The sequence below is a fragment of the Aedes aegypti genome, chromosome 2, assembly GCF_002204515.2.
Source record: "Aedes aegypti strain LVP_AGWG chromosome 2, AaegL5.0 Primary Assembly, whole genome shotgun sequence".
Taxonomy (NCBI): domain Eukaryota; kingdom Metazoa; phylum Arthropoda; class Insecta; order Diptera; family Culicidae; genus Aedes; species Aedes aegypti.
Window position 1 is genome coordinate 176,920,728 of NC_035108.1, and position 13,706 is coordinate 176,934,433.

General features: G+C 35.6%; 1 protein-coding gene across 13 annotated transcripts in view; it reads left to right on the top strand.

Moving 5' to 3' along the window:
* The window catches only part of LOC5577794 (transient receptor potential cation channel trpm), a 384,986-nt gene that overhangs the window by 164,462 nt on the left and 206,818 nt on the right, over positions 1-13,706 (top strand). The window contains exon 3 of one of the 13 annotated variants that reach the window (XM_021843258.1): positions 1,362-1,434. The exons of the other annotated variants lie outside the window; for them this stretch is intronic. Coding sequence (XP_021698950.1) covers positions 1,414-1,434 — 21 coding nt within the window. The 5' untranslated portion in view covers positions 1,362-1,413. The remainder of the gene's footprint in view (positions 1-1,361; positions 1,435-13,706) is intronic. 13 annotated transcript variants of the gene reach the window in all.

Here is a 13,706-nt window from a genome sequence, read left to right on the forward strand (position 1 = left end):
ATGTATGAAAAAAGGCATGTATATAACATGTTTGTTTATTTAAAAAAATCATTTTTTTCTTCAAGCTTTTTAACAACTGCTGAAAATTTTGAGCTTAGTTGTTCATTGTCCACAGACAATTATTACGACATGCACGTTCAAACTCTACCGATCAACACATTTCACATGGTCGATTAACTAAATCGCTTACTACCGTGCACAGGTGCGATAATCCAAAACAGCCCGAACGAACCTTAACCAACTAAGGGCCGAGATTTCATAGAATGTTTTCCGCTCAACCACGAGGTTCTCACAACAGGTGCATGTCCTTGATACCATCTGAAACTTCATAGATTCGCTCGCAGCCCATCGTTTTGCCTTCATTATTCATGGTGTTCATTGTTTAAGCTCACTAAAGTAAAGTGGGCAAAAGTTGTAGAGGTGTAAAATTTGCATTTTTGGGCAAAATTTCATTCGAAAAAATCAATTTTAACAAAATTATAACTAAAACGTGTAAATATTTACTCTTAATTGTAGTCCATATGTCCAAGGTTTGGTTCCTTGTTAACTGTTGTAGTTTTCTTGAAATTTTGATTATTCCACTAAAGTTGTGCCCCACCTTACTCTATAGATATAGTGTAGTGTGCAGGTTTGGTACCCTCACGTTGAAAATTGTCCTCTTTTGTCGAAACTGCTTCATCTATATCCGTTGATGGTAGCATGTGTTTGTTGTCAGCAAGCAGACAGGCAAATTTCGACACTGTGGCCTGTAAGAACCCATCCGTCGCTCTACGCATAACTGTCCCTTGTTGTATGGAGCATCTTAAATACATAGTAAAAAATTTACTCAGAAACGCAGTAATTCAACCTTATAGAAACTTTTGATCGATTAAATTTGAATGGATAATCCTCAAACATTTTTGGCGCTGAAATGATTTATGTGGATAATTCAAATTACATACATAGTTAAAATAAAAGACAAGTTTGAAAATATGACCGTTGTCAGAAGGGAATTATCGATCCATAAATTGACGACAGGAACGACGCTTCCTTCTGTCGAGTAGGGTGAGTTTCAAAACGAATTATTTATTAAAGGGACCACTTGATGAACGTGTCTACTTCATGTTGGATTTTTTGCTAATATGAAATGCATAAAACTAGCTGTGGTAGATGTGAGGTATCCATGGAGGATTGGTCTATTATTCATGCTCATGGTTGTTACATTTCAATTGAAGTACAATGACTGTATTATCGGTGAAAAGTTGCTTTGAACTGTTCTGTGTAAAAACTCAATTGGCGATAGTTGTTTATTATAAGGATATACAATTCAAATTTATGACTTTGCAACACGATGCATTCTATTTTTTTTATTGTTTTTCCAGGTTGGTCCTGTGCATCCATCGAAAATATTCGTGCTAAATTTGTAGCTAAACCATGGTGTATAACTGTTTTATGGTAAGATTGGTACATAATGGTCATTAGATCATTTTATATTAAAAAAGTTATGAAAATAATTAAACAATTTATTGTATCTCGTAACTAAAACAAAGACAAAAATTATGTATAAGGTAACAAATAAAATCACAAAATTCGTTCCTGTACGACGAACTTCAAGTTAAGAACAAACATCAAACATTTTAAATTCTAAACACGTTAGACAGGTTTTAGTCTGTAGAATTGACAAACCGCGAATATGCACGGTAAATATGAACACATTCCAAACTGCCACAATGTCCTTTTGACCGAACCATCTGTTTGTACGTTTCCAAGCAAAAAGTCGGACCTGGCCGTCCCAAACTTACCCAGGTGAAAGCTAGCCATCAACGTGTACAACACCTTTAGCTCGGTGTAAAGCTAGCAAGTCGAAGGAGTAACATACTAATTTATTTATAGTGTGTGCAATGATACTTTCCAGAAATGGCTTTGGCAAACAGTGCCCTCCAGGTGGTTGGCTTTCGAGCACACAGGTTCAGGATCCAGCTTCTCGTTTTTGTTCGTGAAAAGCTGAGTATAGGATAGGCTCTGCCGACATATCTACCTGTCTGTCTACGTACAATGTTGGCGTTGGGTTTCCCAAGGAAGGAAGAGCAGTCAAGCCCTTCTGTGTCGCCTGCGGTTCATTGTACCAGGCAGGGCTGGAAAGACATCTATGTCACCGATGCGTCCGGCAATTTGTGGATGACATATTTCCAGCGAAGTGGCAAAGGTTGAGCCATTATTGCAGCGGAAAGAGCCCTGTTAATGAAGTGGACATCGGAGGCATCCGGACTGCTAACTATCTCTTGCCCTCTGGGGTCGATGGGGTTTCGACTAAAGTGGACTTCTGTATTAGATCTGATTTTTTTAAATTAGTAGACGTTTTTTGTTGCTTCCGTGATTGTGGTGATTTAATTAATGAATTTATCCTTCGTTCATAACTTAAAATATTTGGCTCCTCTAACAACAGTTCTCGATCAAACGAATACCTGACAGAACATACAGTTGTGTTCAGAATAATAGTAGTGAAAGCCGATTTTTATACAAAATGCTCAACTTTGGCATGCTGTCACTTTGTTTCCCTTTGAGCGATTTAACATGGTGCTTAACTTTTTAGCCGGATGTGTGAAAATTTTCATATATTGTGATAATGAGATTGAGTATATTTGTAGTTCACTGCCAATAGCTCATATGGAAACAAAGTTACAGCATGCCAAAGTTGGGCTTTTTGTATGAACATCGGCTTTCACTTCTATTATTCTGAACACAACTGTACTTTTCGTATTTGCTACTCCGTGATCAATCAGAATAGTGATATTACACAGAGTATCACTTAGTCCGTTTAACCTTTTCACCATTTTCAATGTAAATTCACATTATTCTCAGAATTGGGAAAAGTTCTGAACTACAGCTTCTGATACAACCTAGTTCAGAATTCGACCACCGCGTGACGCTGGCGTCTATATGGACTTCCAGTTGGGGCTAATTATGCGATAACTCGAGATTGCGAGCACATAAAAGGATGTTGTCTTCGGCAAAATTACTGAGGAGGATAAGGACTTCCACAGTGGTTACAATTTAGCTCGAAATTCAACCTCCGCATTGTCCTGGCGTTTTTATGAACTTCCAATAGAAACTAGTTATGCTATATATGTATAACAACTTATATAATATATATATATATATATATATATATATATATATATATATATATATATATATATATATATATATATATATATATATATATATATATATATATATATATATATATATATATATATATATATATATATATATATATATATATATATATATATATATATATATATATATATATATATATATATATATATATATATATATATATATATATACAGGGTGTTTGGTTCCATGTTTTTAATAATTGGAGGGTAGATAGGTCTCCATGAGATATGAAAAAGTGCCTATGGAACATAGGGTCGCAAATCACTGCTAAGTGAGTTATTCACGATTTTAAGATTTTCAACTTGTTCATCTTTGGAACCACATATCTAATTAACTATGCGTCATACATTTAATCTCAGCGCATGAATCGAAAGCTTATGATCTAATCTATCTTAGTTTCTTGGACGTAATTTGTGTAGAAAATGATTCAAAGGCTCAAATTACGAAAAGTTTGCAAAAAGTGACGGAAAAATCAGCATTTTTCGACGTATTTTTATGAATTTTATTAAAATTATCGTAATTAATGTTAAAAAAATTCTTCTACAAAATATGCATTAACTTGTTAGCTACCAAAGTGTCTTTGAGAGCAAAAGTGTATCTCTTGTAGATTCGTCACAATATCATGTTGAAAGTTGTGCTTCAAAGAGCAAAAAAATCAAAATAAATATCGGCTGATAACTCTATTCGTTCGTCCGTTCGTGTGTTGTTGCCTCCGCGTGTGGATGAAGTGCTCGGAAACGACAGATGTCGGTCGTGTCGAAGCGAAGGGGAAATGAAATCGCTTCACAACATGCGCCATTTATTTTCTTCTCTTCGCGGCGTTTGGTTTGCAAACAGACGCATAAATAGATTTCGTGCGGTCGCCGCACGACCACCGCAGTAGCGAAAGTGTGTTCATAAAGACTGATCCCTTTAAATTCCTCGCACTAGTAGCTGAGCTACGGTGCAGAGCAGATGGGGGGTGCACTTGCGCGTGTAGCGAGGACTCAATTTATGCATTTCTCGCCTATGACGTGGCACTTTTGATGCATTTTGAAGGGTTTTAGGTCGTCTATTAATTACATAGAGGTGGACAAGTGAGAGTAGAATTTATGACGTGCCATTCACGCCGTTGTAAAAGTACAACACTACCAAGTAAACCTCGCCCGTGATACACAGCACGAGCGAGGTGAATTCTTAGGTTCAATAAAGTAATTTAGGTATCGCACTAATGCTCAGCGTGAACTGTTGGAGCAGCAGGATGAAATATCTCACAAAATTAGTGACCGTCTATCCTACTACAGATTGGTTTTCTGTATAAGGTTGCTTACAAATTATGTTCAATAGATCAATAATCTCTCAGTTAACTATTTTTATAAAATCAAATAATAGACCTACATGTAATATTTCATATAATTTTCAGTGTCGTATCCAGAAAATTGCTCAGGGGAGACGAACGACGCAAAAAAGTGGATAGTTTTACAAAAATTGGGATGGCTTAAGACGGTTCAACCACATTATTTTGTTTTTCTTTTATCCAGCAAAATAATAGAATAACTGCATAAAATTAAGAATTTCTTTTGAAATTGAGACTTTGGCAGTTTAATTGGTTCTATGAGCAGTCACAACAATTAAAAGTCACAATTTGTAGATCAGTACTTTTCTTAAAAAAAAAAAGCCTGAAGCCTTGCAATGTTTGTAATATGAAATCGAATATTTTGAAAAAAAAAATCAAATAATTCATCAAATTCCAACATTTTTACTTCATTATTGAAACAATTTATGATAGATTGAACGAAAACGACACAATTTTATCAAGCAGGTTGATGCGGTTCTTGTACAAGAATAATAAAATATAAATAAACCTTTTGTTATGCTCTAAATCAAATAGTAATCAGATCAGTACCCAAATATTTGTAGTTCAAAATTTCATTTTCTTCTCTCTCTCTCTCTGTTGAGTTACTGAGTCTTATTTTTTTAAATTTGAATTAAAAACCAAGAGAAGTGTTAATTTTGAACGATAATATTTGAAATATTTGCAGTTTGCTCTAATAGATGGAAAATTAGAAATCAAATTGAATATAATTTAACAATTAAATGTATTAAAATGCTCCCACAGAAATTTACGGATGCTAATGGTTGTCACTATGGCAAGCCTGTAAAATTTCGTGAAGGGAAATATCCTTCATCATTTTAGTAACAGAACCTCCGAAATGTCAAGAAGGCGAAAGTGTAAACACGACACGTAGCAAAACATTTTTTGGGATGAACAATATTTCATTAATAGTATCAAGAACTTTGGTGATCACTAAAGCCTCTCACTAATTTGAATTTCAAATCCAAATGTTTAATTTTAAAAATAAAATTCAATTCACATTTTCAAAACTGAATAAGCCAAACATGCTTTTAAGAGCGTTTTTCGTATTTCAAGTGGTTTCACACCAAAAACTTACTCCAAAATCCACTAAGGTGGAGAGTAGACTGATGCAAATTTTGAAGTTTCTGCTCCCCTATGCTTAAACGATGTTAATTATGATGAAAATGATCCTCCAATTATTTGAAGTGATTCGGAAGAAAATTGGTTGTGCACACGCTATTTGAAGGTTATATGGAATTTACTATGGAAAAGGCAAACCTTTTGTGTTCAGTCTTCTAACTGTTCGCCATAATAATCTATGGATAAGTGAACACACTCATCTCATGCGAAAACTTCCCAGCTACAACTTTGCCGGAGACCACATTTCGATGAGACTTAAGGATAATTTGTTATTATTGATAACAAAGTCTAAATCATGCTGAGATGATCATTCAATTACTTTCAGAGCAACACTGCTTTTTTGCTGTAGAACATAGTAGCCTGGATTACTTTGATCTATTCTTCCCGCCAGGAGCACCACTGTTGCCTGCCGAACAGTTGGTGAAGCATGCTACATGCAAAACAACTTTATGATGATGAATAACAATTTATCCTGAAGTCCAATCAAAAAGTGGTCTTCGGCAAAGTTGTAGCTGGAAAGTTTAAGCATTAGAAGAATTTGTTCACTTTTCCATAAAATATTATAACGAAGAGATAGAGGGCCGAAAGCAAAAGATTGGCGTTTTCCATAGTAATCTCCATACAAACTTCAAATGGCGTGTGCACAGTCAAATTTCTTCCGAATCACTTCAAACTTTGGGAGGATGCTATTTACCATAATTAAAATCGTTTAAGCATAGGGGAGCAAACATTTCAAAATTTGCATCACTCTAGTGGAGAGAGAGGGAGGGTTGACCCTCAAACACACCCACTGATCACTTGTTTCTGTTTTGTAGACAATATGATCTTAATTTTCTTTCTGGCGTTATGTCCCAACTGAGACAGAGCCCTGCTCCTCAGCTTAGTGTACTTATGAGCACTTACATAGTTGTTAACTGAAAGGTTTTCTCAGCCAAAGTTGCTGTTTTGTATGTGTATATGGGCATATACGTTTTAAATATTTTATATGGGACAAAGTCCACGAGACCCCTCCCAGCTCTGAAATTCTTTGGAAATGAGCATGTAGCTTAAGGACAGCCATAAAAGCACTGCAATATTAAATAAATGAAAAAAAAACTCTAGTGGAATTAAATGGTATAGTACTAGATTCGGGTTTTCTTTTATTTATAGGTATTCCACTAAACAGCTCGAAGATTTAATACACAATATTCTTAATTTTTTTCATGATCTCAATTAAATGCTTTTCACACAAAACAAAAGCATGATTACTGCATTCAGATGAAAATATTAATTTAAAAAATATTCAAGATCTATCCTGCAATTTCCAAGTTGTTCCAATAATTTCTCCACAAATTCCTTCAGGAATTCTTTCAGTTAATGTTCTCAGGAGTTTCCCAGGGATACCTTCAGACTGAGACCACTTGAGGAATCCTTTGTCGGCCAATACCAGGCTGGTTTTTGGGAGGGCCGATCCGACAACGAATCAGATATTACCAGATACATCTTGCAAATGAACTTAGATAAATTCTTGGAGTATAACTAGCAGACTCACCATCTGTTTGGATTGGAGACGAGGTGTCAATGTCGTGTGTGAATTTAGATGGAAGTAAGGAGACGCACTTTGGAATTCATTGTTCAACATTGCACTCCAGGGTGATATTAGGAGACCAGCGAGCAAAGAAATGACACTATCATGACACGGTCACATCTTCTTCTTCTTCTTCTTGACATTACGTCCTCACTGGGACAGAGCCTGATTCTCAGCTTAGTGTTCTAGCACTACCACAGTAGTTAACTGAGAGCTTTCTTTGCCAAAGTTATCATTTTCGCATTCCTATATCGGGTAGCAGGTACGATAATACTTTATGCGCAGAGAAGTCAAGGAAATTTCCATTACGAAAATATGCTGGACCAACCGGGAATCGAACCTTCAGCATGGCTTTACTTTGTAGCCGCGGACTCTAACCACTCGGCTAAGGAAGGCCTACGGTCACATATGGTCCTTGGTCTTGTGGACGATATCGGCCTCATTTAAATCGATCGCAGGTCAGTGGAGGAGGTTTTCGAGGCTCTGAAGAAACTGTATTTTTAGGGATTAGCCCTGATACTCCTTCAAGAATTATTTTATGAATTTCTCCAGGGTTTTCTCCAGAAATTGTTTGGTAAATTCTGGCAAATTTTTTTTCAGGGATTTCCTATGAGAAACATCAAAGGATTCCTCTAGGAACTCTAAAATTTCTTCGGGGATTTCGCGGATTTCACCTAGCACTCCTTCTCTTAGGAATTCCACTAGGGATTTGTTCAGAATTTCCTCCAAAGATTTTAACAGGAATTCTTCCAAAGATTCTATCAGGAATACCTCTTTGAATGCCTCCAGAAATATTTACAAGGATTTCTCGTAAAATACTTCCAGAGCTCCCTCCAGGAATTCCTTAAATTACATTCCTTCAGCATTTTCTCCAGAAATACCACCAAGAATACCTCCAAGAGTTTCTCTGAGGATTCCTCTAAAAATACGTCCTTCACGATCTACAGAAGAAATAACTTTAAAATTCTACTAAGAATAGCTCCAGGGATTCTTTAGGATTAACTTCATGGTTTCTTCCAGGAATACCTTCAGGTAGAGGAATATCTTTCAGGATTCGTCCATAAATTACTGCTAACTGGAATATCTCTGATGAATTGTTAGGAATACCGTCAGGGTTTTCTCTAGCAATCAATAATATATCCATTGATTTTTTTCAAGAGTACCACTAGGGTTTTCTCTAGGATTCCGTCAGTTATAACCCGATGAATCCTCTAAAGCAGTGATTCCTAAAGTGGGCGAATTCGCCCCCCTAGGGGCGATTTTCAGGTCCAAGGGGGCGAAAATTTGTAAAACAGAAATTGGGGAGCGAAAATCTAGAAAAAGCTGACATGGGAGCAGTTGAAAATTGTTACTTATAACCTTTGAAGAACACACTCAAGTACAACTATACAACAAGAAACTATTACTAATGCATCTGAAGGAGAATCATTTCTAAACTAAACCATTTTCATGATTTCCTTTATATTAGACTGCTTAGAACTCTAAGCATGTTCCGTTTAAAATTATGATAGAAAACACTGAATGATTGTCAAAAACAAAATGTTTGTAATATGCATTCATTTTTTCCATATCATGTGAATGATCGGTATTTGAGATTTTCTTTGAATAGAAAAGATAAATCACTGATATCATTGAGAACACAGATAACATGTTTTGAAAGTTCAAAACATTTATCTGAGAATTTTAAGTAATTATCCCAATGTTCAATATTGAATACCAAGAACTTTTTTGTATGGAACTTAATTTCAAATTAAGGACTGTTCATTTTATAAAATGGACACTTTGTGCATGCTGTAACTTTTAAATTTATTAATGAAATTTCAATCGGATTTCTGTACATCGTTCGACTAGTATTTTACAATGTTGTGATAATAAAAAATCTCCAAAATAATTAAATTTCACACGAATATAGAACAACGATTAGAACGGTCGATTTTTGGAGGTTATCAAAACCAATGATTGCTCAAATTGGCTGAAATATGCGACAATTTATATTTTTTATTTTCATAAAAGGCTTGTTCTTAGAAAACATCATCAATCAGAAGCCTGATGGTAAAAATCGAATTATTTTTGGAGCAATAACAGATATCATAAAATCATTTTCCCCTATATTTTTTTGAGAAAAATATTTTAAATTTGAAAGGAACTGATATGATTAGATTTTTTTGGATAAAAGTACGCCCTGACGGAAGTGCTAATATAGTATTAATATGAAAAATAACTTACGCCTTCACAGAGTTACTTATTAAGTCCCAATGTCACATTGAAAGCACAATAAAAACACAATTGCTTCATTCTTAGAAGACCATTCAAAGTACATTGACAATCATCAAAATTGGCAACACTGCTGTAATGAAATGGATTCTATTTTTCACATATTGTTTTCATAATATGTTATTCTGAGATTCCCTATCGAAATATTCGAAGAAAATCGTTAACAATTTGCTGTAGATCGATAAATATGCGTACAAAACAGAGTTGTTAACGTTAATCAACGATTAACGTCGTTTCGATAATTCGTTGACGTTAACCTTAAACAGTTTACGAAGCATGCGTTGATTGCGTGGAAATACGAAGGAAAATAAGCAAAATAATAAACAAGCAGACGTCATCTTATGCACCTATATTATTTTGAATCACGAAAATTTGAACTAGTATCCTTTGATAATGGGCATAGCGACGTACGGAAAGAAAATCAGGAATGAAAAAACTACAAGACTAAACTATCCATATCTGCATATTTGTAACATTCGACAAAAGTAGGCTTTGAGTAAATGATATACCTAGTTTGCATTTCATTGCAGTATTGAAGGAAACTAAAATTTCAAAAAATCACTTTGAATCCATAATTGCTTATTTGAGGCTGAAATTTTGTACAACTCATGTTGCATATAGGAAGAGTAGTCAAAAAATAATTCTGATAGAAATGTTGTTGCTACTACATTATGAGGCTCATGTATAATCTCAATGTGACTGTTATGCGATTACAATTGCCAATGTGACAAAACAACTATGCATTTTTTTTCTAGAACAATCTCATAGATTTCGGTAAGTATATTGAAAGTATTTGTCATTTGATAACTCTCCCCGGTACAAACTCGAAATTTTCAAAAATGTCGATTTTGACAAATATGCAGTTATGAGCAGTACATCGACACATGGAGATGATAATTATATGCAGAATAAAAGGACCGAAGAATTCATCGACATAGGGTGAGATATCGAGATGTGGATAGTCGACTGTATAAAATACTGTTCAGTTAATCGTTTTTAATCATTGTCCGATAACCGACAATATTAAGGGATATGCAAATCGAAGACATTTTTTGGCATACATATGTGTTTCATAAATTAAAGTGGCGATTCCAAAAAATATTAGCCTAAAGGGGGCGAAAGTTAATAAAGTTTGGGAAACACTGCTCTAAGAAGTTCTTCCAAGAATTCCTTTAGGGTTTCATCCAACAATTTCCTTAGGAATCTCTCCGATGATTCCGTCCGGAGCTTCTTCATTGGTTTCTCCAGGAATTTTTCCAGAGTTTCTCCCTGTTTTTAAGAATGGATTGATTCCTGAAGGGGTCACTGTAGAAATCTCCATAAGAATTCTTGAAAAGATCATGAAAAATATCCTGAAATTATTCTAAGAAGGATTCTTTGAAGTTCCAAGAGAAAATCCAAGAAGTTATTCTTAAAAACAGGGAGAAATTCTGGAAGAATTCCTGAAGAAACCAATGGAGAAGCTCCTAATGGAATCCTTGGAGAGATTCCTAAGGAAATCGTTGGATGAAACCCTAAAGGAATTCTTGGAGGAACTCTTTAGAGGAATGCCTGCAGGAGTCACCGAAGAAAAGTTTAAACAGAATTTCAGAAAGACTCCCTGAAGGAAATCTTCATAGTTTACTTGGAGCAATCTTTTGAGATATTCATGGAGGTAGGATATTTCTGAAGAAATCTTTGAACGTTTTCCAGTAGGGATTCATGGGTTTATAACTGACGGAATCCTTGGAGGTATTCCTAGAGAAAACCCTAGTGGTATTCTTGAAAAAAATCAATGGATATGTTATTGATTGCTAGAGAAAACCCTGACGGTTTTCCTAACAAATCATTGGAGATATTCCTGGAGGAAAAAATGAAAGTATTTCTGGAGGAGTTTCTGCAGGAATCTCCGGAGAAGTTACAGGATGTTACTAGACAGCTCCAATACAAATCCACGGAGAAATTGATAAAAATATCCTGAAGTTTATCAGGAGGAACCCATGGTCAAATTTCAGGAGGAATCTTAGAAGCTATTGCTAGCGGAATCTAAGCAGTAATTTATGGACGAATCCTGAAAGATATTCCTCTACCTGAAGGTATTCATGGAAGAAACCATGAAGTTAATCCTAAAGAATCCCCGGAGCTATTCTTAGTAGAATTTTAAAGTTATTTCTTGTGTAGTTCGTGGAGGAAACCTTGGACGTATTTTTAGAGGAATCCTTAGAGAAACTCTTGGAGGTATTCTTGGTGGTATTTCTGGAGAAAATGCTGAAGGAATGTAATTTAAGGAATTCCTGGAGGGAGCTCTGGATGTATTTTACGAGAAATCCTTGTAAATATTTTTCTGTATGATTTAAGAACTAGCCATATGTGTTAAAATTCACATTAATAAAGAAAAAAAAAATGTAAATATTTCTGGAGGCATTCAAAGAGGTATTCCTGATAGAATCTTTGGAAGAATTCCTGTTAAAATCTTTGGAGGAAATTCTGAACAAATCCCTAGTGGAATTCCTAAGAGAAGGAGTGCTAGGGGAAATCCGCGAAATCCCCGAAGAAATTTTAGAGGAATTCCTAGAGGAATCCTTTGATGTATCTCATAGGAAATCCTTGAAAAAAAAATTGCCAGAATTTACCAAACAATTTCTGGAGAAAATCCTGGAGAAATTCATAAAATAATTCTTGAAGGAGTATCAGGGGTGATCCCTAAAAATATTGCTGAAGGATGTTTTGCAGATATTCCTCAACGAATTCTTGGAGATATTCAGATTCTTCAGAGCCTCGAAAACCTCCTCCACTGACCTGCGATCGATTTAAATGAGGCCGATATCGTCCACAAGACCAAGGACCATATGTGACCGTAGGCCTTCCTTAGCCGAGTGGTTAGAGTCCGCGGCTACAAAGTAAAGCCATGCTGAAGGTTCGATTCCCGGTTGGTCCAGCATATTTTCGTAATGGAAATTTCCTTGACTTCTCTGCGCATAAAGTATTATCGTACCTGCTACCCGATATACGAATGCGAAAATGATAACTTTGGCAAAGAAAGCTCTCAGTTAACTACTGTGGTAGTGCTAGAACACTAAGCTGAGAATCAGGCTCTGTCCCAGTGAGGACGTAATGTCAAGAAGAAGAAGAAGATGTGACCGTGTCATGATAGTGTCATTTCTTTGCTCGCTGGTCTCCTAATATCACCCTGGAGTGCAATGTTGAACAATGAATTCCAAAGTGCGTCTCCTTACTTCCATCTAAATTCACACACGACATTGACACCTCGTCTCCAATCCAAACAGATGGTGAGTCTGCTAGTTATACTCCAAGAATTTATCCTAAGTTCATTTGCAAGATGTATCTGGTAATATCTGATTCGTTGTCGGATCGGCCCTCCCAAAAACCAGCCTGGTATTGGCCGACAAAGGATTCCTCAAGTGGTCTCAGTCTGAAGGTATCCCTGGGAAACTCCTGAGAACATTAACTGAAAGAATTCCTGAAGGAATTTGTGGAGAAATTATTGGAACAACTTGGAAATTGCAGGATAGATCTTGAATATTTTTTAAATTAATATTTTCATCTGAATGCAGTAATCATGCTTTTGTTTTGTGTGAAAAGCATTTAATTGAGATCATGAAAAAAATTAAGAATATTGTGTATTAAATCTTCGAGCTGTTTAGTGGAATACCTATAAATAAAAGAAAACCCGAATCTAGTACTATACCATTTAATTCCACTAGAGTTTTTTTTTTCATTTATTTAATATTGCAGTGCTTTTATGGCTGTCCTTAAGCTACATGCTCATTTCCAAAGAATTTCAGAGCTGGGAGGGGTCTCGTGGACTTTGTCCCATATAAAATATTTAAAACGTATATGCCCATATACACATACAAAACAGCAACTTTGGCTGAGAAAACCTTTCAGTTAACAACTATGTAAGTGCTCATAAGTACACTAAGCTGAGGAGCAGGGCTCTGTCTCAGTTGGGACATAACGCCAGAAAGAAAATTAAGATCATATTGTCTACAAAACAGAAACAAGTGATCAGTGGGAGGGGGTGTGTTTGAGGGTCAACCCTCCCTCCCTCTCCACCTTAGTGGATTTTGGAGTAATTTTTTGGTGTGAAACCACTTGAAATACGAAAAACGCTCTTAAAAGCATGTTTGGCCTATTCAGTTTTGAAAATGTGAATTGAATTTTATTATTAAAATTAAACATTTGGATTTGAAATTCAAATTAGTGAGAGGCTTTAGTGATCACCAA